This window comes from Motacilla alba, chromosome 2 (assembly GCF_015832195.1).
Source record: "Motacilla alba alba isolate MOTALB_02 chromosome 2, Motacilla_alba_V1.0_pri, whole genome shotgun sequence".
In the NCBI taxonomy this organism is placed as follows: Eukaryota; Metazoa; Chordata; class Aves; order Passeriformes; family Motacillidae; genus Motacilla; species Motacilla alba.
Window position 1 is genome coordinate 69,912,803 of NC_052017.1, and position 23,446 is coordinate 69,936,248.

Sequence of the window (23,446 nt, forward strand, 5' to 3'; positions counted from 1 at the left end):
TGTATTTTCTTATGAGTCTCCAGGGAAAAACCCTTATGTCATAGAGTTAAGGTTTTTTTTTTAATGTACATCTCACCTTGTAATTCTGTGTTGCTTGTCACCCCATTATTTCAACTACCTGGTTCCATAATGACTTTAAACTCTTCTAAATACTTACTTTGCCCACCAGCTTCACTGAATTTTACCCAGTTCATAATAGCATCCCTTCAGTTCCACCCAGTCTTCCAAACCAAAATGGCCACACCTGAACCCTTTCAGCCCAGAAGGAGAAATGCTTTAACAAAACTACTAGTTATGCTGCAAACTGTGCCTGTCAAGGATACTTTTATATTTCAGCCCCTACAAAAAAAATCTATTTCCAGCCATGACTCCTTGTGATTTTTCAACTGTTTGTATTAAACCTGCCCACCAGAAGAGAAATGTAATTCCTCATACCCTCCATCAAGAGCAGATATCCTCTGCTGGATGCAAATGATGAATCAATTTCCCAAATATTTGTTATCCAGACAGGAGAACAGAGTTCATGCAGGCACCCTAATCTTTGGGGTAAGATCTGCCAAACTAGCTTAAACAACCTTTAAATAGAAACAATAGGAATTAGAAACAAACAAAGCTACGAAACAGTAAAACACTCCTGCTGTTAGGCTGCCTTAGCTAGCCAGATGACAGCCCCAAACTGAGAAGGCGTAGTGACTGATGGGTAGTGGTGTCTCAATCTGCAGCTTCTCATCAGGGCTTCAGTTACAGTCACCACTCACTGCTGCCAAGAGAGGTAGCCCTCTTCCCCCATCCCTCCCCCAGTTTCTTCCCTGTGGGACATATGCTTCTGCCAAGTCCTTGCTCCAGTGCACATTTGATTGCAGCACAAAGCCAATTCAACTCACTAAAACAGCAGAAAGTAAATTGGTTTTGGCTGGAAAGCAAGCAGAACTGGATCATTATGTGATCAAGCAAGCACTAGAGTTGGTGCAAGACAGAGAGAAGAAGATGAAGTGTACAGCTGAAGGCAGGAACAGCAGAAGAGGTCTAGGCAAGGTGAGAATGGTAAACAGCAAAAGAAGCTGTTAACACAGCTCAGCCAGAGCAGGGAATCACACTCCTACCGCACTTCAAAACATGTGCTTTGAGCATTCAGTTCCTGTAGCTATCTCCTCATTTCAGGGACAGCAGCTCCTCTGTTACCTGTATGTTACCTACAGGGGATTTTGGATTTACCTCTGCCATGGGACTGCAGTAAAAGCTACATATCTTAGCCCAAACTCATGAAGCACTGGTACCCTGAGCTTGCTGCTGTGAAAGCCCTGGGAAGGAAAGGGATTTCCTGCTCCCAGCTTTTGTGCAGGACAGTGCCACAGCATAGGGAAGCTTTCCAAAGCTCAATATTAGCTGGGCATGGTGTCATGTTAATACCATCATCCTGTTTCCCAGGCATCGGCTGCTTTTGTGTACAGGACTGCACAACCAACAAGCCATTTGCTGCAATTCCAGTTCAAGAGCCTGTCCAGACTCTCTCCAAAAAGAGATTATAAATGCCAACAGAAGGCATCCTGAGGAGACCAGCACATTGTTCCTCTGTAAGAGAAACATCACAGGCTGGCAGCGAGGCGACAAAGCCCCTGCCGATACACCACAGGGAGGGATTTCAGCAGAGCACCAAGGAAGGAGAGACTGCTTGCACTCAAATGGCTGTTTATCCAAATCATGGCTCTGCACCAGAGGAGAGTTGCTTACCTCCCTGCGCAACCTGTCTAGTGCAACACAGGCCATTCCCACACACCTGCTCCTGGGCACAAGTTTCACCCATTATCTTTCACCTCCTTCTCTTCACACCCCCCCCCCCCCCCCAGTCTCCCATTCTGTGGGGCTTTCTGCCCTGAACCCTGCCAGTCAACGAAGGTGGCTTTAGAAAAACAATAAGGCAACCTGTAAGGACCTTGAATTTCAACTTTAATAATCTTCAGGTTTTATATCCTCTCGTGGTTACCAAATTCTTCCCCAGCACTGGGCATAGGGCACAGGGACATCATTTCATTAAATTAAACAAAGCCTGGGTTGTCCTGTGCTCCCGGACAGCAGCCCATCCCCATGACCCTCGTTCCTCTTCACTGAGGAGGAGGAAAGGGCAAGGAAGCTGGTGAAGGGTCTGGAGGGCACATCCCATGAGGAGTGCCTGAGGGAGCTGGGGGTGTTTAGCCTGGAGAAAAGGAGGCTCAGGGGTGACCTCTCTACAGCTGCCTGGGAGGAGGGTGTAGCCAGATGGGGGACGGCCTCTTCTCCCGGAGTAACCAGTGCAGAACAAAAGGACACGGCCTTAGGCTGTGCCAGGTGAGATTCAGGACATCAGGAAGAATTTCTTCACATGAAGAGTGATTAGACATTTGAATGGGCTGCCCAGTGAGGTGGCGGCCTCACCATCCCGGGCGGTATTTAAGGAAAGCCTGGAGGCGGCACTCAGTGCCTTGGTCTGGTTGACACGGCGGTGTTGGATCACAGACCGGACTTGATGATCTCAGAGATCTCCAGGTCATTTCCAACCAAACCGACTCTGTGATTTGGTAACTCTGCTCACCTTTCCCGGCTGCCTGGCGAGGCAGGAGCGGGCAGGGCCGCCCCGGGCAGGACCGGCGGGAGGCGGCCGGGCCGGGAGGGCGGTGCCGGCGGCGCCGGGAGCTGCTGCGGGGCGGGACGGAGCTCGGCGCTCCCTCAGGTGAGGGCCGGGGGTCGCGGGCCTTGGCCCCGGGGGAGCCGGCGGCGGGGGGCAGCGAAGGTGCCCGGCGGGAGGTGCCCGGTGTGTCCCGGTGTCACGGGGCAGCGCCCACGCCAGAGCGACCCCCGGGGCGCCACGGGGGTCTCGGGTCGGGTCGCTGCGGTGGCGCTGCGGCGGCGGCACCAGGAATCTTTCCCTGCGGAATGGCTCCTGCCCTCGGGGGAGGGCGCTGTCTCTTTCCCTCTTAGGTGTAAACAAAAATTAATTTATTCCTTTATATCATATTTTTGTATGTTTGTATTTATTTACTTTAAAACACCCAAAGGAGATGGAGGAAGATTGTCAGGCCTTGATCAGTGCAAATTAAACCGACTGCAGACACTTCTGCAGGGATGTTGAAGGGCTGTGATGAAGGCATATGAGTGTAAAGATTGCTCAGGTGTTTGAAGTCTGTTTCCCTGTTTTACAGGTTTGGGCTTAATCGTATCACACTTGAAAATATAAAGGCACTTTCAGCAAATAACAAACTGGTAGCATTTAATACGGAATTATCAGGGTATAGCTTCTTGCCAGCTTACTTTCAGCTTTGCCTGTACCTAATGTTTCTGTAAATCATAGGCAGTTTGGTAGTGACTCTGCTTACACCCACGGGTGCCCTCCTCTTAGAAACTCCCAGGACAAAGGTCACAGCCTGCTCTTCCAGACTTCCCTGTGCCAGTGGCAGCTGTGTGCACACTCGTGCAGTGCACTGGCACCTGCTGGGCTTAATGCTTTACCTGAGACACAACACTGCAGAAGACAAGATTCAGTTCTTGGTGGACACGATCCCTTGCCCTGGCAGCAAAGGCAGGAGAATCAGAGCAGACCTAGTAAATAATCCAAGTGTAATATATGTCAGGTACAGAAACATTGCACTTACTTGATGAAAAGGAAAAGGTAAAGAAAAATTTCCTGCTTTAATGAAGTTACTTTGTAGTTTAAAGAGTTTTACTTCCTTCACTTCTTAAAGAAGTCTATACTAATTTTGAATCAGCCTTTAATGGACGTGAGTGCTGGTCAATGAATAACTTTTGAGTGGAGCAATAAAATGAACTCGTTTTATTTCTCTGGCTCAGGAAGTTATTTTAGAAGGAGAGAATACATCAGAAAAACAAGATGTCTCATGCTGGGAGTCGATACCAAGATAAGCAATACTGGCACCATGAGAACCATAGATCTGATAGATACAAGGAAGACAGAAGAACAAGAAAACCATACCCATACAATGCAAGGTACGTCTTTATTTCCTCAGAGAAATAGATCACAGCAGTTCTATAATGTCTGCCTTCTCTCTGCTTTTAAATAGGCCTAATTTACAATAGTAAAGAAAGCTTTTACTCAGCTGTGAAAGCATGAGCATACTGCACTTGGAAGGGAGCTATTTTACACTTAGAAATTTAACCTTTTTTCTTTGGTTTGAGCTGGAGACAGGACAGAAAGATAGGCTGTGTAATACAGGCAGAGATGTGAATTTCGTGGGATGATCTGAATCAGGTTGGATGACAAGTAGGTGAAATGTGGCTGTGAGTCTCAGTACAGTTCCTGAAGACACTGGTCAGCAGGTGATGGCAAGCTGTGGCTTGCCAAATATGCACGGCTTAAATAAGAATATTACATGATTGAGACCAGCACAGGGACTTTGTGAGCTCTCAAGTTGCTGTGAACATGTTCTGTTAATCTGAAATAAAATTACTTTCAGTAGTCGCTGTCAATAGATGAGTGCTTGTTGAAGTGTCTAAGGCTGTTGGCAGCACTTGAGAGTGGGTCAGCCCCTACCACCACAATGAGCAGATCAACAAATGGGTTTCCAGTGCCAAATAAACTCTTAGGATATTGCACTCTCCTTCCAGCCTGGCCTGGCTGCAACACTCTAGACGTGAGCTTAGGCTGTTTTCCTTTTAGGTCATGCCAGTGTGTGGCTGCCCTGTAGGAGAGAGGTCTGTAGGTCTAAACACCGCTGGCAAATTTGCCATGGCAGCAGAGTGTTCATCTCTGCCACTTAGTCTCTGGGGATGTGATTGTAGGGGAATTTAAGAATAAAGGCAAACAGGGAGAGGACATAAATATAATGGAAAAGCTGAAAAGCTTTTTAATTGAAAAGCTGAAATACTAAAGTACTCCCTGATAATATGCATTTTCGTAAAGAAAACAGGATGACGATAAAAGGAGCAGAGAAGAGCGCTGTGTGGACTACAATACTTACGGCCATTACATAATTGTAATACATTACACTTGGATAGTGCTAAAACTATTGCATCGTGAAAATAGCTAATGAATTTTTTTTCTGTCTCTCTTAAATTATGAAAAATTGGTGAGAAATGGGAATAATGACCAGCCTAAGAATCATCCTCAGAGACTGAAGGCCTGTCCTTAGCAAAAGCAGAGATTGGCAGGCAATATAGCTAAATTGTCTTGAATATATTAGAAGTGAGAGCAGCTAATGCCAGTAACACATTAATAGCACAGTGGAGAGAAAAAGAAAAACCCAAAAGGGTTGGAGGTTTGATGTGGGCTTTTTTTTTTCTTTCATGTATAGCATAATACAAGCAATGTGTGAAAGGCTAGCAATAAATTAAACCACCACTTTTTAATAAAGCACTTCTCTGGATTTCTTGGTTTTGCTGTTAGTTTTATGTGTTTGGACTTGGAGATCGAAAATTGATGGATGGGCTGTAAAGGTTCACAGGCATCCCTGCATCCACCAGGGATTAGAGGAAGGGAAGCTGCAGTTGCAAATCTGTAACAGCCATGAAGATAATTCTTAGAGTCAAGTCACGCATCTGGGGGCCATCAGACCCCACTAAAACTGATTGAAAAACTTTTCTGTCATTGTTTTGAAGGAGTTTGGCTTAACCTAACGGCATTTCCTCTGCTTGCTTCTCATGGAGTTCTCATGGGTTTTGGTGAAAACTTTGGCTGATTGATCAGAAGACCAGCAGACCCTGTAATGAAATACATGGGAAGAATTTTGTGGAAGCTGTACTTTGGGTGCCTAATACTTTCATCCCTGATAAACTAGACTTTCTAGCCAGAGTATTTTCTCTTTCCAAATGCATTTCTGTCTGAAACTCCTACAGCAACCTTCCTCCCAGTGCTGAGGAGAATTACCTAGAATGGTAAAATCCTCAAGGAAAACAGCAGTAAAGGTGGCCAGAACAGGCCACAGTGAGAAAAAAAGACATCTAAAAAAAGGATTTTTTTTTTTCCTAAATGTACTCTGCTGCTGAACATTGAGGCGGGAGAGGGGGTTGGTTTGATTTTTTTGTCTTGTTTTGTTTTCTGGCAAGTAACAGGAAACAATAGAGAGAAGCAGCTGCATCAGAAGTACCAAAGGGATTGCTTTCAAGTTACTGGAAGTCTTATAAATCACACAGCTTATTTAATTTATGTGACACAGCTGCACAGGATGCTTTGGTAGTTGCACAAGACACAGGACAGAGGTCAGAAAAATCAGAAATGTTGCAGCCAAATAGAGCTGTTGGCAGCTCTAAACATGGAGATGTTAGCATTGGTCTTGTTATTGAATGTCTTAATTAAAATGTAAGAACTACAAAGAACATGATTTAATGTGGATGAACGAGATAATATTGAGTCTGGAATTGGATGAAGATAAACCTTAGTGAAGTGCAGCGATACTGGGAAACAAAACTACAGTTGAAAACGCTGATCTGTGGATAAGAACTTCAAGATTAAAAAAGAATACAAAGAAGACATTTAAAAATAATAATGCTGAATGAGACTTAAAATATCCTTTAATAACAAACTCATGCAGCTGTACCTTGAAAAAGGCAAGCTCCAATTCTTTAAAATGAGGGAGAAAATTTCTGTTAGGCCACACAAAAAATTTGCAGCCAATGTTTCTTTTAACTTGAGTATTAGCTCAGTTTAAATTGAAAATTGCACTTTTCCTATAAAATAACCAAAATCTCACCAACTTTAAAAATCATCAGGCTTCAGATATGGAGCTGTATGTCATTGCAGAAAACTGGACCATTGTATCAATGAAGAGACTAATTGGAGACAGGAGAAACAGATCTTTTTGGGGAGGAGGGTTGATTTTAGATTCTTCTTCAAATATCTTTGAGGACCTCAAAAATTTAAATAGGCTGGTTTTTTCCCTAGTTTAAAATCTTTATCTGTTTATTTTAATAGCTTTTATTGTTTTAAAAGACATCTTTGTGAGAGACACTAGTTGGAAGTACAAACACCCATTAAATAGTTGTGCTACTTTGCACATTTATTATGCCAAAATCTCTCTCATTTCTATTATCTGGCCTGCTATGGACTAGCTAAATTGTTTGGTTTTCATGAAAAAGCTGTTATTTCTTCTTTCTACCTTTTGCCAGTAAGCTAAGCAGTTCAGCCAGCCTACCCAGCGAGTACAATTTTTTCCAAAATAAGGACCACTGAATGGAAATATCCTTGTGAACATGGATTTATGCAAGTTTTTGGGATATTTGCTTTCAAAAGAGGCAAGAAAAAAAAGGTCAGATGTCTGTGAAGCAAGCTAGTTCCTTCCACTAACAGGAGCATCTGATAATTTCTCATGTTCTAATGTTCAGAAGAACATTAGAACATTAATTTCTCATGTTCAAGAGGGACTGTGACCTAATGTATAACCATCAGCTGTTTACTCCATTGTAGAGACATCCGAGGTGGCCAGCACTCAAGGACTACTCCTGTTTGCTCAGACCCTTACTCTAAAACCTCAGGAGCAGCACGGGAGTATTTTGGCCCACCACCAGAGTTTTATCCTCCCAAGGAAAGCTTCTCAATGAAGTGTTCAAAGGTATGCACAACAAGAGGTATGTGAGACTCTTACTGCCTGCCATCCACCCCTCTCCTTCCAAAGACTTCTCTTGGATTTGGTTTCTGTGTTTAGAGGCACAACAAAGTAAAGCTAGAGGAATATTAAAACAAAAGAAAACAAATGGGGAAAAAAAAACCCTACTAAAAAAAAAGGCCAGAAGGACCAAGAGAGTTAATGAATGGCATAACTGAGGGTAATGCCATTTTAGACATCTAAAGGCAATATTTATACACATATTTAGAAACTTGAAAATACATCTCTGGAATATGCAGCCAGAGCACCACAGCAGGTCATGTGTGTAATCAGCCAGTCTGTGCAAAAAGACTTAGCCTTTGGGATTTAGGAATAAAATAGACATTTGCATCTGTGAGCAGTTTAGAGATGGCTGTTGAAGGTTTGATGCTAGTTTGTTTCCCAGTCATTCTTCTCACACTTTTTATCAAATCTGGATTTTCTGCAGTTATCACTCAGACATCTTTATAAAGCATCATTGAGGGAGACAATTTTTTTTTCTGCACATAAATCAAATAAAACAGATTTGGAGAAATAACTTGGGTTTTTCTTAGGAAGAAAGCAACTGCAACAAGGACAGAAATGAGCCTTAATGTGGGAGGAAATCAGCCTTAGTAAACTCATTCCTGTAAACTGAAAAAAAGAAGTCGTTAAAATATTCATTATCCCTTGAAAGTTTTCCCTCTTTCAGGGCACTGATCATTCTCACCTTGTCTGTAGGAAAGCTCCACTGCAGTCTGAGTTGAACTTGCAGCTAGGTGCAAAGTCTTTGGCTGATGTCTATAAATAGACATTCAATGTCCTCCAGTAGAGAGAAAAGTGAAGAGATTAGCTGTTGGAAGTAAATTAAAGCACATAATGTTAGATTATTTCTTCTCTCCATGAAGGAAAGTTAAGTAGCACAATCAATTTAATATTTCTCTGTATGTAGATATGGGAACAATTGTAAGAGTGAGATGAACTATTTTGTGTTAAAAATATGTTATGCGTATTAGTATGTGGTTTGTTTTTCATCTTCAGATGTAACTGCAACTGTTAGTAAAGGTTTAGTGACATGGAGCCATACTGATACTTTATCCATGATAAAATTGTATCATCAGTTTTTTCTTTAAACAAACTGAATTATTTTAACTTGTCTGAAAAGCTGCATAAAACTCCATGCCCTATTTTATCAGAGCTTTAGAAAAATGGAGTGGCAGGCTAATTTTAGTTTCCAGTTTCACTGGTTGCTTGGACTTACGGATAGCTTAATGTGAATATCTGGGGTTTTTCCCCCCTGCATTTGCTTTTCATTATTTCAGTGCATTAAAGATAATTAAGATTTTTAAAATGTCCTAGTTTTGGATACATCAGTTGACTATGATGATTTTACTCCCACCCCTCCCCCAGGTATTGCTCTGTGTTTTCAAAAAATTTCATGTCTGAGATTGCAGTGGAGGAGGGAAAAGAGATCATGCAGAAAATAAACCCTTTTATTAGCAGCCTTATTTCAAAAAATGAAAATATATTGAAGATATAAGATTATGAGAATGTTACTACCCTGTTCAGTTTTTGGAAGTATCAAGATTTAGCAGACTTTACTGGAATTGTTTTGCAGAATTCTGTATTCCCTGCAGTTATGGTAGATGCTGTTAGTGAACTACATGGATTGTTTACTAAGAAGTCAGTATATGGGAGCTGCAACACTTTAGAGCATGAAAAGTTCCTGTAAAAACTTATTAACCTTCTTTTGCCAGTGATTTATCTGCACTCTGGTGAAATTTCCCCTTCCCAATCTCCATAATTTTAAAATAAACTAGACTCAAACAAGGCTGGGAAATCAAGTGATGAAACACAATCTTTCCCAAAGCAACAACTGAAATGTGAACCTTAGTTTCTGACGGTCCACTAAGTAGTTGAGCTTTGGGGCTTTTATCTTTTGCCTAGCACACCTAGGTTATGTTTCTTTATGCATTTTGAGCAGTTTAGCAAACTGCTAAAGCAGTTTAGCAAACTAGAGAGGAATTCCATACAACTAGAGCTCTGGATAGTATTTGCTTCACCCAGATAGTTCATCCATGTTTTTACCAGCTATATCCCAAAAAACTCAAGCTGAATTTGAGAAATAAACAGCTGGACTTTTTAGGGATCCTTTAAATAGCTTAGGACCCTAGGATGCATTAGGACCTCATTCTCCTATCTTTGTTATTCCCCCGTCCCTCCCTATTCCCTTCCCCTTTTTTTTTTTTCCCCTACAACCACATTAGGACAATATACCCAGTCCAAATATAATGGAAGAAAAAACTGATACTGACCCCTTTTGCTGGTAGGAACATTTGATACCATCTAAGAAACTTCAAAACATTCTGCTAATTTTTAATCCTTTCATCTTGAAAACAGAAGGGGGGAAAAAAGTCTGTTAAAACATTATATGAGGGTTACCTATTCAAAGCCATTCAGGTGGGATCACATGGATAGCAGTGCTGGATCATACAAGGCACTTCATCACTCTTCCTCCCAGAAAATGGACTAAAGTACAAACTTAGGAGGACCATCAAAGTTTGGACCAGTAGAGAGTAAGCTGTCTTCTGGAATAGACTCCAGACTTTGGATTGGTGGAATTTCCTGAATTGGAAGAGTGCACTCACATCTGTTGTGTTTAATACCTCTTTACAGACCTATGAAGTTTGTTTAATTCTCTGCTGAATCGCTTTTTTAAATGTTTGACCTTCACATTACCTTAAGATAAGGAGCTCCAGAGTTTCACTTGAAGTACTACTGTTTCATTCCTTAAAATGTTTTAAAGAAGGTGTTTCTGATTCTGATGGTATTCTAAATATGTAGTGATAATCTCGTATATTCAGCTTCTCTATGAGATTTATGGTTTTGAGTGAAGTCTTCCCTTTTTCCCTGTGCCCCTATTGCTTCTTCATGGATAGCCAGTTTTGGTCAGTTTTCCAGTCTTATACCTTTTCCAGGTCTACCACACCTTTTTGAAATAGGCTGACCAGAAATGCAGTAAAAATTCCATATAAATTCCAGAAAGAATCAGACATCTGCATAAAGGCTCTGGTTCTGTAATCCTATTCTAACGCTTCCTACCTTTTGTGTGGTGCTTGACTATCAGTGAACACTGAGCTGATGTCTTCAGAGAAAGCTTCCTGAAATGGCAATGTTTTGCTTAGAACCCATCTGCGTGCTCTGTCCACAGGGGCATCAGTGTTTGTGGGTATTTCTGTACAACCATGAAGTGGAGGTTGCTTATTAAACACTGATTTCATTAATTTCTCATTCAAAGCTTGATCTCTTAGCAGCCTACCAATTTTACTGTTGGCAAGCGTGAAGAAATTTTTATGATTATTGTTATTAAAGCAGACTTCACCATCTCAGTTTTCAGTCTTTTCAGTTCATTAGTCTGTGCATCCACCATAGTATTTTGGTATGTAGTTTTGAGCTGAACATGCTTGGAACCTCCACTTACAGGTCTTTGGGCCATATTGCAGAGCAAACCCTGGGTGCACAAACTGTATTTTCTTTGGACAAAACTAAATGAAAGGGTGAGCTGTAAGTACTAGCAGGCACTCTGTCCTTTGGAACAAACTAGAGCCGAAATGAAGTACTTCTCTCTCCCCAGAAAATGCCTGTCCTGTACCCCCTGTGTCTTCAACTCCACCTGACTCTGCAAATCCCCTCCCACTGTACTGCCAACATGGGCATACTGGTGACAGGCAGCACAAACCAGAGATTACTCCCTTAACTCTAGTTGCCTGAAAACTGGCTGTTTCCTTTTCATTATCCTTTAACCACTGCTAAGCAGTGAAGTGATTGTTTATCTTACAGGAGCTTGTGTAATTTAAGAGCACTACCTTTCTTCATATATCTGCTGATTCTTTTAAGTGACTTCCCTATAAAACTCTTGACTAGTCCCTGCTATGCCGTCTTTATGTCTAATTTCTGTATGTTGGGTAATTTTACACAGGAAAGCTACACTTGTGGGCCTGCAGATTACAGATCAAAAGGCAGTAGAAACAGAAGTGTGTCACCTTCTGTTTCTGCAGTAGTGAAGGAGATTTAGGGAACAGCTTTTAGACTGGTGTCAAACCGCCTAGATGCACGATATAATTTATGGGAATTTGAAATAAACTGTTTGTGATAAAGACAAATCTTTCATTAACTAAGGAACTGCTGCTTGCAGTAGCCATTTCTTACTGCTTATGCACAATATATTACATATGCCATTTAAAGCAGCACATGTTGAAAACAACAAGAGCTTTTTGACCTGGGGATTCTTAAGGCTGAAATTTTGTCAGAAGGAAGCATTCAATTTTCTTTTCACAATGCAGACAAAATTTCTGTAGTTCTTTCTTCTATGTAGAGAACCTAAATTAGTAATAATTTTGCCTTTCAAATAACCCCCCTAGATGTATTTAAAATATAACCAGATTCAGTGGTTTTGTTTAACAGATGGAATGAAAAAAGTGTTCAAGGCTGGCTGCCATCCTTCACCTCAGTGAGAGGAAAATCTGAGTTGAACCCAAGAGTGAATTGCTGCTCATAAATTGGTCTCAGATATTTGGTCACTTGACCTTCAAAACTTCTAATTTTCTTTTTATTATGTGTATTGGTGTGAAAGACGTGGAGCAATGCAATTCTTGGATAATGCCTCCTGTAGTTTCGCTTAAACAGTGAAGATAAACTTAAGTTTCTGCCATCGTTGGTCAGACTCAGAAAATTACTTGTGCTTTTGCCTTCTATAGAGTTGTACTGTGCTGGTCATGATTCCTGAGCAAATAACTTTTTTTTTAGGGTTTTTTTTTTTTTTTTTGGTGGTGGTTTTTGTTTTGTTTTTTTTTTTTAGTTTTTCAACTCATTTGGCCTTTAAGGGAGACAACAGTGAAAAGGTTACGAAACAGTTTGTGAGGGAGCAAGTATAATTGAATCCCTGTTCTTTGCTGCTATGAATACAGCTTTGCTCCTTGAATAGTGTTAGATTTCTTAAGCATATTGTAGGCACTTCCAAACAATCATGCCTTTAGCCTACATTCTAACATCCACAATTGTTAAAACCTTCAGACTAATTTCCTCTCAGAAAAAGACGGTATTATGGTTTGTAACAACATGAAAAGTCTCCAATTTCAAGCATAGCCAGGAGGAAATATCAAACTGAATTTATTTGGAGGAGGAAATAGAATAAGGGAGTAACAATGACTTTCTCCAGGATACATTCATGCACTAACAAGCCAGCATTAATTCAAATGTAAACATCTATAAGCTTTTGTTTTTACAAAACACAGTCAATTTTTCCCCCCTATAGCTATGCATGCTGGGAAATACAGATTAGAAAAAAAGACTGAGATGAAAAGTTAGCCAAGACACAGGGTTCACACTAATAGAAACTCGCTTTGAGTTATGCCATTGTTCTCAGCCATAATGCTGCTGTTGTTTCTTTGCTGTGTTATGTTGTGATACTGTTCCTCTTGGAGTCAGACATGGGAGCAGGAGGGGGAAAAACATTTTGTGGAGGACTCGTATCCCTTTCAGTGCTGTGGAGATGTTGGGGGAGAATAGTGGTCTGCAAGAGGCATTAGACTGAAGTGAAGAAATCTCCTGTAGCTTCAGGTATGCACATTCAAAAACACTGAAGGGTCATTAAATGTGCATAGTGCAGGTAACTCTGTGTGTGAAAACAAGCATTTGACAAGTACGTTCAGCAGCACGTTGCATCTTTCTGGCAATGCAGGACACCTTCATTCCTGTGGGGGCACCCAACAGGATTAGAAACTGTTGTGTTTTGTAGTCACCATCTTCACATTTTGCCCCCGCAGTGTGCTGTGCTTAGTTCCTTTAAATTATGCCCAAAGCTGCCGTACACTGTTCCTGTGGCAGTTAATATCCATGTATTTCTGCCTAAGAAGGGAGCACTAGGGTCCCCTATAGTCTCATTGTAATTAGAGAGCTTCCCCTTCTATCTTTTACGAAGTATATTTTAAAAACAGCGAGACTAACGAGACTAAATATAGCGAGGCTAACTTCAGACTCAGAGAGGCTGAAGTTGCCATCAAGTTTTTTAATCTTGTAATTGTGAAGACAGACGATATGAATAGTGGGAATTGGATGGAGCTGTGCAGATTAAAATAATCCCAGTTATTCAAAATGCTTAATTAAAGTAGCAGAGTAACAAGATACAGCAGCAGAGCTGCAGGTAACCTTCCTTCCTGTTCTGATGTTAAAGTATTTCATTTGGAGCTCAGTCCTCTTTACAGTGAAATACAAACAGCCTTGAGCAGTTGGCTCTATAAAAACACTCAGGAGAGCTGCACTACTTGTAGATGCCAAATCCTACCTTTAGCGAACTGTTGCCTTGCCAACACACGGGACTTCACTCTGCCCACATTTTCATATGAAATTATTTTCATCCACCTTTTGGCATTGTGCTAACATGTACACAATTGTTTTTAGAGAAGGGAGAGCTGCAACTGAGAGGACTCAATGAAGTTGGCAGGGGAAGATGCTGGCAAAGTTGCTATTAGCTGTTAGGTGTGTGTTAGACTCCAGTCCATGCTTCCCGTGCTGGCAAATCTTAGTTAGGTTTGCTTGCTGCCATTACAGAAGAGTTACGCCGTCTTTCCTGTGAGAGTACCAGGTTTGTCTTCCCTACATCTGACCCAGATTATGGGAACAAAGGGAAACTCTTCTCTTTAAAAAGTGGCTCACAAAGCAAATTGATACTGCAGACAGACTATCTATTGAATGTAGCTCTATTTCTTGAGCAAGTGAGCCTAGCTCTCTTAAAGGAGAAAAATCCACCCAGACAGGAATGTTGCTCACCAAGTGTGACAACGTACAATTAGTGAAGTGAATGAGAAGTTCGGGTTCACAGGTGCCTCCAACCTGACCCACCTTCAGCCAGACTATGATTACTTAAAGAGCAATAACACCCCAATCTTTGTACTTTCTAAAGGTGGCTCAGTTTCAGTTCAAACAGAGGGAGTGGCCATGGAAAGTTGGCTTACAGAACAAGAGCGGTTCATTGTTTTCTGAACTCCTTTTAAAAAAACTCCTGCAAGCTGGTTTCAATACCAAGACACTTGTTTACTACTTGAAAGAACTATTGGTACATTAGGAAAAAAAGGAAAAAAAAGGCCATTTCCTGAAATGTAGAATGTGAGGTGACCATACAGAGACCTACCAGTGCTACAAATAGAATACAGCCTTTTACAGTTGTTATATTTAAGCAGTACTGTCAAATACTACAGTTAAATGCAAGATCTTTTGCTTCCCACCCTCTCCAAAATTAGGAAAGATGACTCATGCTCAATTAGCAGGAGAGAAATCAAGAATATTCTAGAAGTGATGCTTTAAAGAACTACTGGGTACAAGTAAACCATAGCTGTTGTTCCCAGGCAAGGGCTGGGTTGCATTGAAACTGTCTTACAGTGGTGGGAAAATATGGAGATAGAGGATGATGTAGTAATTCTACAATTTAAGTCCACCCTTTCCTGTGAAAATTGGACAGCACTTTTTAGAAGATGGGAAGTTATTAAGCAGAAAGAATAAAGCAGGTGGGATAGTTGTTCTTTAAGGGAAAAGGATACACAGAAAAAACAGGATAATACATTTGGATCTGAGCACTCTGTGAATGCAGGACTTCTCTGAGTCATTAAAACCAAGGCTGGTCATCCTTTGAGATTTCCTAACAGAGTGATTATCTTGACTAAAGAGACACAAATTATTAAAAGGTAATAATAGAGGTTTTTGTTTTTCTAGAGCACATAAATAATTTAATTTTCCCAGTTTTAAACTATTTTTTCAGTGATTTCCAGTAAGATGGATATCTCAAATGAGCATAAGTGTGTTGGGCACATCCGTGCAATTTAAATGCAGTTGGCTCTGAGTATGTGCATCCCTTGGGTCCTCTGAAAAGCCAAGATTTTGTTGGTGTTACATTGCCTAATTCTTGTGTTTTAGGGTTGGGTTGTTTTTTTCTGCCTTTGATTTTAGCATGACTAAGTGAAAGCTAAGTCCCACCACTGGCTGAAGAACACAGAGACCTGCAAAAATAATAGTGATGTGGGGGCTTGGGGGGCACTTCTTTGTTTATGAAAAAGCTGTGTATTGCCCTTATTCTGCTTTAGTGAAGCTGATTGAATTCCTGTTACTGGTTTCAGTAAGATCTTATTTTTTACATAAAAGGAATAATACTGTTAGAAAGGTATTAAACCATCTTTGCATCCATATTATATCTTTGCTCTCTTGCAACTGTTGTCTTCATTTCTTTTTCCTTGTTTCGTTCTCCTCCTCTGTTTTGGTTTCTCTTCATTTCTGTCACATTTTGTCCCCTTCCAAAAGCAGAGCCAAAAACTGCTTTATAATGAAATTTTCTCCCCTTCTCCTTATCTTTTTCCTCCTGCTACCAACTTAGTTTAGCAGAGGGGTGACCAAAGCTGCATTAAGCTGTGCCTTCCGTCTCTGGGGGATGCTAAACCTGCACTGGCAAGAGATGTTCTCCATTTGAGATTCTTTTCAGCACTGACTGCTGCTTTTGTAAGTTGGTATATATGTTCAAAATACTTGTCTTCTCCTTTCTTAGGGGTAAAAAAAAAAAAAAAAAAAAAAAAAAAAAAAAAAAAAAAAAAAAAAAAAAAAAAAAACAAGAAGAAAGATTTCCTCTGAAAAGCAGAAAGCTACCCAAACTGGGGGTGGGGGAAAAGAATCAAAATACAACTTGCAGGAAAAAAGGCTTGGAGAAAGATTTTTTTATGTGTGTTGTAGTTTCTAACTCCTCTCTTCCCTTCTCCTGGAGCGACCCCTAATGGGATGTGACATGGGTACCACGGACCTGTGTGTCACCAGTCCTGACACTGGGATCCAGGTGTCCAAGGGTGGCAGCCACACACCCCCAGGACTTCCCCTGGGTCTGGCTGGTCCCAGTGTTACGTGGTCTGCAAAGGAAGTAGAGGGAGAAGGCAAGCCAAAATGGAGAATGGTAGACATAGAATATTCTGGAAGTTCACAGTGATGTTCACTGAAGAGGACTGAATGATACAAAAAGAGACAGGAGGAGGAGTCCATGTGCATTCAGCAGAGGAAGACGGTGATTTCTGTCCCAGATACATGGAGGGAGACACTTTGAAGGCCTTTTCCATTAGTATGGCCCTCATGGGATCAGGGGAGTTCAACAGAAAGAGCCAGAACTGTCTGTCCTGCAAATTCATTTATGGCAGCTGCAGAAACAAAGGAACAAGCAAGAATTGACCATTCTACTTTACATTCATGTACGTCTACTTTACACGCAACATGACCCCCACACCTGAATATCAGAGCTGTCCTGCCACAGTGCCTGGATGGAAATTCCTCTTTAGGGCTTCTGACATGAAACTTGAGTGCACAGCTGAGTTGCTGGGTACCACACATTCAGCCACAGTGTGGTCATATGAGGCAGAGCACGTGGATTGAACAGCTCACCTCACCTGAGAAGGGGAGTTTCTGGTCCTTCTGTGGTCCTGGCTGTTACTGCCCTTGCTAAACTCATGCCAACATGATTGCTCAGCAGATATGCTGTGAGTCACATCAAGAGGCTAAAGTTGCAGAACAAAACCAGCAGCACAAAAGAAAAGAGTTAAATAGTTTCCTGCTATTTTAATTTATTTGAACCACTCTTAGAAGGGCCTAATGTAGGGGTAAGGGAGAAAAGTAGTGACTGCCCAGCCAAGAGTGGGAGCTGTTAAAGTCAGCTGCCTGTGGGTCTGTACCCTTAACCAGCCCACCTGTCAGCTTTGCTGGATGGACAAGCCTACCATTGGACAGAAAGATAAAACCATTGTTCAGTGGTTGATGCCATGGAAATATCCCAGCAAGGAAAAGAAAAGGAAAGAAAAAGTGAATAGTACATAAACAGTATAAATTGGAAGGCTATATCATTGGATACAGCAGGAAGCGTACTCACAGCAAAAGACAACTGCAATCAAGCAAAATTAACAAGTAGGATACATTGAAGTTACTATCCACTGCAGATTTAGATTTTATAGAACTAATGAAACAATTTTCTGGAAATCTCTGGCAACATCCGCTTCTAGATTGCAGCCCTTCTCCTCACCTTCAGTGCAGGAAAGAAGCACAGGAAAGGAAATAGCAATCCAGGAGCCCTGACAGGACTCCTGTAACTTATTCAGTAAGGAGAGGGTTAGTTCCTAAAGCCAGCTGTTGACTGTGCTGATTTTAATACAAATACAAGTGTGCTGATTTCAATACAAATGAGTAACATTTTAGGTAAATCCAAAGATGTTGAACCTGAGAAAGGAAAAAAAAACCCTAAACCAAGAGAATTCTGAGCCGTTCAGACCTTTAGTTATTTTACACTTAAATCTTGCAATGCATTCATTGTTGCATGGGATTAGGGAATTACTGTAGAGATAAGCAACTTCCCTATAGGAAGACCTTTTGGTTTCTGCAGATACAACTTCAAGATGGCTAACTGGCCTGTGAAAGTAGAAATGGCAGGGCAGACTTGGAAGCGTAACTTGTAACTCAATCCTTTCCACCAGCAGCATGCTGCTTGACACAGGTCACTGCTAGGATGTGTGTCACCATACCTTGGCAGAGCTAAGATTCAAAACTTACCCGTCCTTTTATTCCTTACTTCTCTAATCTGTCTCTATTCTGTTATACGTGTAGGATTTTTTATCAGCTTGTAACTATCGCAGATTAGGACTGCAAGAGGCTTTTAGGGTTACTGGGTTGGAACATAGTGTAAGGCTTAATATTTCCATCAAAGCCCTGATGATTATACAACGTTTTAGGCATTTCCACTAATTGTCTGCTATGTTCATAAACCCAGCTGGCTGTCATCATAGACCTGTAATTCATTCTACATCCTGCTTATCATTTAAAAATTGTCTTTAATACAGGAGGCTTTGTTCTTGCACTTTCTTTTAAAAAATCCATGTTAATCCAAATGATACAAGTGATTGGTGAAGTAGCTGCTGCTGAACCTCTCTTCATTGTTTAGTCAGTCTAATCAATTCTACAGCAGGCATGTGTCACAACTGTGCAGGTACATACAAAACCTGTCCAACCTGAAAGCCCTGTCTAAGGAAATTTTTCAGGCATGCCTTTAAAGCATCTACTGCTGTGGTTAAAAATACAGTAGACCTGCACTGATCACATTTATCATCCCATTATCAGTCAGCTCAGCAAAGTTAAGGGGTGGCATAGAGGATGTGTGTGAACACATAAAAAGTTTTGGAGCAGCATTACAGAGGATTGGGGTAAGTTATAAATGTGGGGAGGTTAGCAGCAGGCAGTGACTACTTTGAGAACGGAAAATTGCCTTTTCCAAAGCTCAGCAAGGTGAGGTAGAGGAAAAGTTGATGCTCGGCAGGTCAGGGGGCCTCAGTATACACAGATAAAAAGGAAATTCTGAAGTCAGCAGCTGACTGATTATGAGTGCCCAACTACCAAGTGGCCAAACATACTTAAAATTTATGTTTCCCTTAATCAAATAGTCTTTCCTCCACGTAGACTTGTAAGAACTGTTTTCTGCTGGATCATCTATGAAATCAATAGTCAGCCTTTAAAAAGGGAAGTGCCCTCCTGCATCCAACACTGTCACACTGTCTAAGGACCCTGAGATTGTATTTGGAAGGTATAATGTAGAACTCAACTGAGCAAAAAAAACCCCACCTGATTGAGTTCTAATTAATGTTCTGCATACCTACTACTCTTTCAAAATAATATGAGCAGTCCTAGTAAAGTGATGACTCTTTACCTATTAAAAATGATGAGTCTTTTGGCTGCATTATTTGAATTCGGTACAATAAGTTCCGAATCCTAACTCCAGGGCCAAAAGTTAAATTTCTCTCTAGGTTTAGCTCCACAAATACCTCCTTTTGAAGTACTTGAAGCCTCCTGAAGAGATTTGGTAACCAGCACAGTAATTGCCCTGCTTCACAGAAATTGTTGTGCAGAAGGGTCAAAGAAAAGGCACACTGCCATGCAGAAATCAGCATCACCTCTGAAGAACACATACACAGAACTGCTCTCTTGGTTCCTCCTGAACAAGGGGAAAAATTTTGTCTGGTCTAACTAACACTACGTTCATGTGCAGAGCAAGCGGCAGCAGGATAGGACTCATTACCTTAGCCCTCTGTGGAGGGAGTAAGAAGGGGCAGAATGGGAATATCTGATAATCCGTCATTGTGGCTGTCACTGGCTTTCTTTGGTTGAAGCATCTGGCAACACAAGAGAGGAATTTGTTTAATTCCCTTGTGTTCTGCTTCAGCCCTTCCTTTTCAAGCCCATACAGCCTTGACAACAACTGAGCCATTGCTCAAGAGGGAAATGCCATGTGGATCAGCGCTGGTAGCATAAAATGAAAGTCTGTGTGCAAACCACAGATCCTGCTCCACTTTCAAGACAAATATAGGACCACTGTGTCAAGCATCTTACATTCTTGGCTGTCAGACAGCAATGGAATAATAAGATTTGCAATTCTGTAATTAACTTCAGAACTTTGGAGCAACATGCCTGACACGCTACGGGTTTTCATTTCCCCAGTAGGCAACTCTAGCTGTGCTACGCTTCAACATCCCTCATGTTTACTAATCTTAGTCTGACCCCTAGTGAGCTGTCACAGAATAATCAGATTTATCAAACATGAGGCAGCTTCCTGAGAGGCAGCTACCACAAAAATAAGTAATTTCTCCCCTTTTCAGTTCTGGGTTTTGTTTCTATATTTTCCCTTGAAGATACTTGGTTACTATTACTAGTAGCCTAACATAAGAAAAAGTGAAGAACCAACTCAGAAGTTATAAGGCTTTCTTCTGAAGGTCAGGGTGTAAAAGAGTGCATATGACCTAGTATCAAATTCACTTAATTTATTTCTGCATACAAGGTGGGTTTTGCATCCTTACCCTCCTTCTTTTTTTGGGTTTTTTCTTTGTGCAATCAGAAACTCCTTCTTCAGAGTTACGAGTGAGTTTTGTCTCTGAAGGAAATAAAGTGCAAGTTGCATCTGATAGTACGTTTAAATTAACAAATACCTTCACAGAAAAAAAAAAAAAGGTGTACGTTAAAATAGTAAATGTGTTTTGAAGGACTGAAGCAACTTGCAAGATTTTTCAAGTCCTTAGAAGCTTCTAGGTTTTTGTCAGCTTCAACCTCAGCATTTGTTCATACTGGATATTTCTTGCTCAGTGTGTTTATGCCAAGTAGTTACAGGCCAAAATATAATCACTGTGCGCTTGCCTTGGCAGTAACACAAGCACTGTAAAATTTTTATGGATTTTTTTCACTTCATGAAGATCCATCTATCAAGCACACTGACAAATTAAAAAAAGTAATTTGCCCAGCCTCCAAAATGTACCCGTGAGAGTTCAGGCTTCCCTTTTTTTTTTTTTCCAAGTGCTTTTCTGTAGCTGTAACCAAGAGGAATATCTCAGTACTCTCTGTCTATGATTTTGGTGTACTTCTGTCACCCACAGTTTGCACAAGATGGGGTTTTGACACCTATTCCCATTGTTCTGCTCCTTCCAGGCATTTTGAAGTTTGTGGAAATCACGGTTAACCTCCTGGTGCTGATTTGCGTGGGCGCTTCCCAAGCCTCCGTTGCAGGCTTCACGTCCCTCGGAGGCTTCGGATCCTTTAACCTGAATTCAGCCTACAGCCCCTTTGAGGGCACGGAGCTGCGGGAGGTGAGGGAGCTGGACATGCAGTTCACCCAGATGAGAGCCCCTTGCGTGTACGGCGGAGTGGCCTTCAGCTTAACAGCGGCCACGCTCACCCTCGTCTTCCTCGTCGTGGGGGCAAAACCCATCCATCAGCTCCGGACAGGGCTGCTGGTAGGTGAATGTGCCTTCAGCCTGCTGGCTGGCCTGGCGTACCTGGCGGCCGTGGGGCTCTACCTGCACTTCGTCAGGCAGGTGAACGCCACCGAGGTGTGCAGGAGGCGCGAGCGGCTCTACGCACGCCGTGGCTACACCTCCATGAACTGCGACGTCCAGGGTGGCGACGCGGCCGTCGGCCTCTTCGGGGTCGTCGCTTCCTGCCTGTACTTTGCCAGCTTTGTGCTCTGCATCCTTGCTATCCGCACCGTCCGGGCCTTCCAGAGCCATGTAGCCAAGGCTCAGCACAGCCCCAAGGGCAGCGTTAGAGACAGAAGCGTCAGAGACCACCACGCCGTGCACAGGACCTCTGAAAGCTCCCACAACGTCCAGGCTCTCGCCACGTTAGTGTGAAATCAGCTCTGGGACTGTGCCAGAGAACTGACGCTTCAGCAAAGGATGGACACTCGCAAACAGGCAGCCAGCCCACAGTATATATTCCTACAAGGCGCTGAAGTGTGTATTGAATCACCAATTGTAACCATACTGCTACAACATGATGTAATAAAACTGACATTGAGTGACTGTTTTAACAAGGATTTTTACACCGGTCTCTCAGGCTGGACTCCTGCATTTAAAATGCGTTTCATTGTAATGTTTTCATCCTGCACAGAGCAAATCCAAACAGCAGTGGGCTTTTAACAGGTTACAACTGCGTTGCTGCCAAACTTGAGCTAACAACCACTTCCTTTCCCTCTCCCATGACACAGGGAATTGAATACACAGCTAGGATGGGCAGCTTTCAACAGATCCTGTGTCTGTAGTGTGTCCTCTTCCTTTATCCTACAGTGCTTACAAAGCAAAGAACACCCGTGTGCTTCTCTGAATCCTGTCCGAAGTTACACTTGTAACCTGTTTTGCCTGGGCTAGTGAAGCGTTTTATCTTTGGAGTCACGGGGGTTTACACATGCCGATCATGTGCTCCCTGAGGAATGCCGCTGGGGGAAGTAGCTGCAATGTCAAAGGCAGCATTCAGGGTCCTTATCCAGTTTCCTGCTATGTTTTCCCATCTCACTGAGCACAGATCAGAACATGAGAGGCATCACACTAGTCAGGTATCAGCTTAGTAAAGATACCATTTGTGTCTGTAAGCACCTAAACGAGGTTTGGCTTGCTGACTCTGCAGGCAGTGGTGGGCAGAGCCTGAATCATGAACATGCTGCCTGCCCTGGGAATGCTGTAACAATGACAGAAAGTACATGTATCCTTCCAATATCTAAACAGGCAAAGCATGAGTGAACAGCAGTAATTGTATGCCCCAGGGTTGAGAAAATAAATTTAAGAGAACATCTTTCAAGAGTCCTTTGTTTGAGGCAGATGAAATAGATCACTGGTCTTCAAAGATGAGGGAGTGGGAGAAAGAAAAGGCTGTTCTTCAAGTGCATAAGATCTGTCAGCTTGAGAGGAGGGAAAGCTCTGGCCATTTTAATTCTTTTCAGTTTTGTCTGGCTCACAGTCATTGCCCAGATGAGGCTTTTTTGAACCACAGTAGAGCTTATTTACTGCATACTTCATACATACACATATGTATACACACACACACAGATCTCAAAGGATTGTGTTTGAGGCCAAACAAGAAAATGTTATGGTTCTGATTAGAAGTGATTACTTCTGAGCCTTTACAATAAGTGTCATTTGTATAATTCCTTAAACATCTCTTTAACACTTTGAACACCAACAAGCTCCATAGCATTATTATGCTTATAAAGAGACAGGAATAGAGTTTTTCCAAACTGAGTATGACTCACAATCATCATAGAGTCAGGAAATTAGGACTTTGATTTCTAGCTCTTTGCCAAAGCCCAGACCTTCTCTGGTATGCTGTAATCAGCTGCAAAGTCTGTTCCAGGGATGTCTGGCATGCAGCTAAAGCTGCAGCTGACCACTTGTTGGGCATTTCTGCCTGCACTCCTGTTCCGTGCTACCTCTACGCCCTGCACAGTTTGGAAGCAGGCTTAGTTACACAATGACACACTGTTATTAACTTACACAAACAACAGAAAAGCAGCACCTTGAAGT

The 23,446-nt window shown here is 41.9% G+C and overlaps 1 protein-coding gene across 2 annotated transcripts; it reads left to right on the forward strand.

Annotated features, from left to right (window-relative positions):
- The first annotated feature begins 2,358 nt into the window (after window positions 1-2,358).
- On the forward strand, window positions 2,359-23,091 carry LOC119695773 (MARVEL domain-containing protein 3-like). Of its 2 annotated transcripts, none has more exons than XM_038124881.1 (4): window positions 2,359-2,707; window positions 3,823-3,978; window positions 7,391-7,551; window positions 21,081-23,090. In XM_038124881.1, the coding sequence occupies exons 2-4, from the start codon at window positions 3,863-3,865 to the stop codon at window positions 21,779-21,781; spliced, it is 978 nt and encodes a 325-aa protein (XP_037980809.1). In that variant the 5' UTR covers window positions 2,359-2,707; window positions 3,823-3,862; the 3' UTR covers window positions 21,782-23,090. The 2 variants fall into 2 exon arrangements, with proteins under 2 accessions (XP_037980809.1, XP_037980818.1); XM_038124890.1 differs by lacking the exon at window positions 2,359-2,707 and adding an exon at window positions 2,749-3,643 and having other exon boundaries at window positions 21,081-23,091.
- Window positions 23,092-23,446: the final 355 nt, after the last annotated feature.

Coding starts and splice junctions, on each gene's coding strand:
- LOC119695773 (XM_038124881.1), top strand. CDS start 3,863: ATGTCTCATGCTGGGAGTCGATACCAAGATAAGCAATACTGGCACCAT. Junction 3,979..7,390: donor CCATACCCATACAATGCAAG/GTACGTCTTTAT, acceptor ACTCCATTGTAG/AGACATCCGAGGTGGCCAGC. Junction 7,552..21,080: donor AAAGGTATGCACAACAAGAG/GTATGTGAGACT, acceptor TGCTCCTTCCAG/GCATTTTGAAGTTTGTGGAA.